The sequence below is a fragment of the Poecilia latipinna genome, unplaced genomic scaffold, assembly GCF_001443285.1.
Source record: "Poecilia latipinna isolate Pla-1442-1.1 unplaced genomic scaffold, P_latipinna-1.0 Scaffold509, whole genome shotgun sequence".
Lineage (NCBI taxonomy): Eukaryota > Metazoa > Chordata > Actinopteri > Cyprinodontiformes > Poeciliidae > Poecilia > Poecilia latipinna.
Window position 1 is genome coordinate 305,561 of NW_015113125.1, and position 5,856 is coordinate 311,416.

At 41.2% G+C, this 5,856-nt stretch overlaps 1 protein-coding gene across 4 annotated transcripts in view; it reads left to right on the forward strand.

Annotated features, from left to right (window-relative positions):
* Window positions 1–666: 666 nt before the first annotated feature.
* Window positions 667–5,856, forward strand: part of LOC106952362 (myeloid-associated differentiation marker homolog) — a 24,969-nt gene continuing 19,779 nt past the window's right edge. The window contains exons 1-3 of one of the 4 annotated variants that reach the window (XR_001425973.1): window positions 668–1,272; window positions 3,109–3,420; window positions 4,091–4,770. Coding sequence is in view for 3 of the 4 variants with exons in the window: in XM_015040424.1 (XP_014895910.1) it covers window positions 3,175–3,420; window positions 4,091–4,696 (852 nt within the window). In the remaining variant the exon portion in view is untranslated. Of the gene's footprint in view, window positions 1,682–3,108; window positions 3,421–4,090; window positions 5,164–5,856 lie in introns of those variants that run through there. The other 3 variants (XM_015040424.1, XM_015040423.1, XM_015040425.1) reach the window with 3 other exon arrangements.

Below are 5,856 nucleotides of genomic sequence, written 5' to 3' on the forward strand. Positions count from 1 at the left end.
CAACCTAGGAAAGGCAGCACAAAAGGAGGTTACTCGGAGAACAGGTGGTCGGAGGTGAGCTACAATGATATTACCATCACAGGCTAACACTCTGGCACTGGAGTGTCGGCGGCTCCGTCCTGATAAACCCCTCCAAATGATGGTAAGTGGCAGCAGGTGTGCAGCTCCAGGTTCACGCCCTCCAGAAGGTCCCAGGATGCCCCCTGGTGGAGAAACTAGAGACCCCCCAACCAGCCTTCCCCAGATCCTAACATAATCTTTTTACATTTAGAATATTATGGAATTAGCCCTTATGGTCCCAGAGTGGGAAAATTCAGGGATTTAAATCATTTTTACATTGCTGGCAATAGGTTTGCACACAACCATTATTTGAAGAAATTACTGGTGTAATGGCTGCACAATACAGTTGGTATTACTCTTTAAAAAATGTCCCTGTTCATGGTCCCCTCCCCACCCACCCCAAATAATGAGATGGGATCTACGCCCTTGGTCTGCAATCAGATTTGCATTGACTTATATGACAGACAACAAGCCTATGTTCTCTTCTCAATATCGTTAACAGTCTACTGATCTTAGACAGGAGTTTTTTTCTCCCAACCAAAGAAAATGGATCCATAGAACCAGCCGCCAAGCCGTATTTTAGCACGGGCTTACCGGGGCTGCAGCCCGGGGCCCCGAAAGATGTTTTGTATTTTTGTGAATGAATAAAGTCAGATTGCCTTACTTTTATCACTGGCTAAGAGGATTTTGGCGGTGTTGTTGAAAAAAAATGTCTGATTTGCTCTGGGAAATGTCTATCATGAATGTTTGATTATTATTAGCCCACGTTGGCCGTTTCTTAGACATTGGCGCGGAGCATCAGGGAGTGATTTGTCATGATGGCGGACAGAATGAAAGACAGCCGAGCGCAGGAACGAAAGAAAAAGAAGAGCGCGACCGAGAGGATATGAAGAAAATATCCAAGCCAACAGGGTTTTTTAAAACTCATACTGGACAGAAACATTGTCCCTTGAGCTGTTGCTAACAGCGGTTCTATGGTCCGCCAGAACCTGGACTGAGGCGGCGGAAAGGGGAACATTACGCCAGGTGGAGCGATGACCACGGATAATCCGTACAGTACTGATCCTGCGCTTTGGGCAAAAACAGTGTGAGCTTACTGGGCTGAGCAAGAAGCAGAAAATGTGGATGTTAATTTTAAAGCATCGGAACATCTTTACAAACATCAGAAACGATTCTTCTCCAGATCGCGTTGTGAAAGCTAGCTCGCAAGTGGTGAGTACATCCAAACACAGGGCGAGTTATCCTCCATCCACCGCGGCTGTGTTTTTGCATTTTAAACGACGCTAAAAGTCAGTGAAGCTTTGAAACGGGTTTCCGTGAGTGGAAAAAAGCAACAGAAATATTCAAAGAGAAAGAAAACAGCTAAAGTCACAGAAAAGTAATGCGACTGCTCTGCTCGCTCGCGCTCAATGTGAAGTTTAAAAAGCGGAACTAGCTTTAGCGTCTAGCTAGCAGCCGCGGGAGGAAATGTCCTAATCATATGGCGAAGGGCCGGCTGTACAAATTAGCTCGAGTGAGTCCTACCCTGCCCTGACACGCAGCCAAAATTCAGTCTTCACCGAATAAAAGTTTTGACCAGGTTTGGCTCTCAGAGGGGAAACAACCTGACTCTCTGAAGTTGGTAAGGAAATAAACCTGATAATTACAGAGAAAGATACAGTTGATACGAAAGATGGAGAGAGACAGATGAAGATAGAAATGAAGAAGGATAAATAAATATTTTACATAGAGGATGGATAGAGAACATTGTCAAATTTTTCTTAGGAAAGCTCTGTTGAATAGACATATACAAGATGTTCAAGTATTTCTTTAATAACTACTAATTATATTTTGTTTGTAGTAATGACCTTTACATTCATTGAAGATACACTGGTAGCAATTTTCTGGCCGATCACCGATCTTTAAAAATCTGACTTGCTGAAATTTTTTTGTGCGTTTGTGTGCAAAATATAGGAAAAAAGTTGCCAATCACGGAGTGACTGTTGTAAACCTTGTATGTAGAGATGACCTGGTGGTTGGGACTGTCCATCAGCCCTCTCTCATGGTGGACAGTGGTTGATTTTTGTGACCTTGTGGCTAGATAAGGTTTGGATAGGATCAGTTCCACAAGTAAGTCACGGCAAAACGCCGACCACCCAAAGGGAAGGAAGTCAGGGATATATTATATATATAAAATAAAATTCCCTTCTCACCCTCCGCGGGTGGTCTCTTTCATCCTCTGAGCTCGGGTCCTCTACCAGAGGCCTGGGAGCTTGAGGGTTCTCCTCCAGTATCTTGGCTGTGCCTAGAACTGGACATTTCTGGACTGAGATGTCTGATGTTGTTCCTGGGATCTGTTTGAGCCACTGCTCCAGTTTGGGGGTGACTGCCCCGAGGGCCCCAATGACCACAGGCACCACTGTGGTCTTCACCTTCCAGGCCTTCTCCAGTTCCATCCGTCCCTGGTCATGTCACAACTTAGTCAGCTTGATGTCTGTCTGTCTGTCTATATTTTTTCATAGATAGATATCCAGCTTTCCTTTGCGGTCATATGATAGTTGTACAATAAGAGACTTTCGGTAATTTTAAAATCCACATGCAATTTTTTTCATCAGTCTGAATGGGGAGCCAGAGCGTAAAACGAAGCCGAATGACTAGTGAACTAGAACACGGTTTCAAAAGACTTAAGCTTTAGATTTATTTTAATTTATTTACTTGTATTTTGTCATTTTTAAGTTACTCTGCAGTTCCTCAAATATGGCTGAAGTTTTTAAAAAACATATTTTCTCTTGAAGTTAAAATTGNTTATTTCAATCATACTGTTTTATCAAACAAGCATGTGTTGTTTTGTTTGTGTTTTTTCATTACCTATACTGTACTACTTAAATTTATTAAATTTGGAATTTTTCAGCTTTTTTAGTATTTCACGTGTGCACATTATCACCTTTTTCATCCCCACCCTTCTCTTCATCTCACTTTTATCTGCTCTACTGCAAAGGTTCAGCTCCCATTATTTTATCATTTGAAGGGGAAGAACTGATAGGCAAATGTTCTTTTGTGCCTGTCAAGGAAGAAAAACTGCTGCGAGTTTAAGAGCCGACAGAACAGCCGGCCGACGGCAGTTTCACAGTCAAGATGGTTACGCTGGATGTTAAGATGCTGAGGATATTGGCTGTCATCTTCACGTGCGTCACTTTCAGCTTGGTTTCATCTGAGCGCCATCTAAGGTTCTCATTTTGGTCATGGTGCATGTTCTCTTGGTGCTTCTGTTTCTCTGTCACCCTCATCATTCTGGTCCTGGAGTTCACCAGCCTCAGCTCGAAGCTGCCCATCTCCTGGGATGATTTTACCACCGCCTTTTCCATGTTGGCCACCCTAATGGTGAGTACCGATTATTAAAACTTTCTTGAATTAATCAGAATTATGAGGGATATTAGAAGATTTTTTGAAATTGTGTGTGTGTGTTTTTTTTTTTTTTACTTTAATAAATGCTAATTAAACAAAAAAAAAAAAAAACTCCAAAAGGAAAGATCTAGTTTGCACTTTTCATGCAACAATTCACACAGAAACCTCAAAAGAGCATAGAGAAAATAACAAGGACAATACTCGAGTAAATAAAGGTTTTAAAATAACTGTTGAAACTAATGTTGAAATTCATACAAAATCTATTTCAGGAAAATAAATATAAATTAAGGAAAAATAAGAACTATAAGATAAATATTAAGGGAAAGAGATACATGTAAAGAAAAATAACATAGGTAGATAACATAGATAGAAATGGAAACCAAGACAAATTTAATGAATAGTAATAATGGCACAAATGACCAATTTATCAATTTTAATAGAAAATAAAGTTTATGCTACATTTCTTTAATTTCTGTAAGATGTGATTGTATAATTAGTGTCGCTAACATGTTTGGACTATATTTATTCATTTATTTTTTTGACAGTCTATATTTTATCTATTAATAGCTCATCCAAAAATGTTTTTACTTGTAAATACTGCTCAAGTCAATCTAAGCATCTTATTTTTTATCTGTCATCCATCCAGGTGCTCACATCGTCCCTCCTCTTCTCCATCTTCTTCACTTGCAGGCGACTACCTGTACGGGGCTTTCACTGTGGCAAAGATATTGCGGCCTGCGTTTTCTCCTTCCTGACCTTCTTCCTCTACGCTGTCGAGGTTGGACTGACTCGGGCCAAGCCTGGTGAAATCAGTGGGTTTCTCTCCACTGTGCCGGGCCTGCTCAAAGTTCTGGAGGCCTTCGTGGCCTGCATCATCTTCATCTGTGTGGACCTTTTGCGGTACAACTTGCTTCCAGGTCTCCAGTGGTGTGTTGCTGTCTACTCCATTTGTTTCATTATTTCCCTCCTCATCATTATTTTAACTATCGGCCGCCTGCTGTCCCGCTTCCCTGCACCTTTTAACAAAGTTCTGATCGTCTGCAATGTGCTGGCCGTGCTAATGTACATCACAGTTGCCGTCATCTGGCCTTTCTACATCTTAAGGATTTATCCCAGACCAAACTCCTGCCCTGTGGTCTGTGGGTGGAGTTTGGCTGTTGTTATCACTTTCATGACGTATTTTAACCTGATTGCTTATATTATTGATGCAGTGTATTCTTTCAGGTTGGTTTTCTTCACCACTCCAGCATAAGCACATAGTTGCATTGATCTGAATAAGGAGATTTTGTTCCTGCTGGAATTTTGCTTTTGTCAAAACATTAACATGTATTCAACAGCATAAATGCAGTGTGATGTCTTTGCATTTTCCATGCCTATCTGCTGATTTCCATTGTATATAAAAACATAGTTATATTATGAAATGCATGTCTAGTTTACACTTTCTGTGAGGATTTGGTTTTCTGTGTGTGTTAATTAGTCCATGTGTTGCTACACCTTGACTGTTTCCAGCTGTTCCTCATTTCCCCTGATTACCCTCTGTGTATTTATATTCACTCTGTCTGTGTTTCCCTGTTGGATCCTTGTTGAGGCTTTGTTGAAAGTCGTGTGTCTCCAGCTGCTACCAGTGTCTAAGTTCTTTCCCTCATTGCTCACCTGTGCTGCCTGGACTTTCGTTCTCTTGAGAATTCATCATTAAAACCATCATCATTCGCTCAATAACCTGGGTCCACAGTGTCATCCTCACCTGTCATCAACACATTTCATGACACTTTCTGCTCCATCTGTAACATTCAGCTAAGCTTGTGTTGTGCAGGCTTTCTTTAAAAGGGCTGCAACTAGTGCATGTTGGTTTAGACACATATTTAAATCATGTCAGACTAAGTAAAGTTATCCAAAGCCATTCCCACAGAAGGATCACAGCCCATAATAAATTACGTTCGCAAAGGTGTGTCAAAGTGCAGACAAACTAAAGCATATAACTCAAACTCTTTGATTCCCCTCTACACTGAAAAAAAGAGGTAATGACAAAGGGGGAAGACGTGCAGCAAATGTCATGATGCCAGAATGACTGTCTCCTTATGTGAGTTGTTCCGAGCATCAGACTTAATTGTTCAATGCTGGCCGTTATATGTTCAATTCCAGCTTGATGACCTTGGCTACTTGGCTTTCCATCTCTTCCATGCATTTCCTCATTGTTCTTCCAGCCGCCCTCCTGGAATACCTAATCTGAAATCACTCACCTCCTCAATTCTGCCAGGACGTTTCACTACTCCTCTGGTCAGAATTAGGAAACTTCTTAGATTTAGTGGATTATGGGTGTTGAATATAACACAATACAAGGCTCCGCCTTCTTTTTTTCTCCACCTATGTAACCAGGCATAGACGGCAATAAAAAAAAAATAAGCAGTGCAA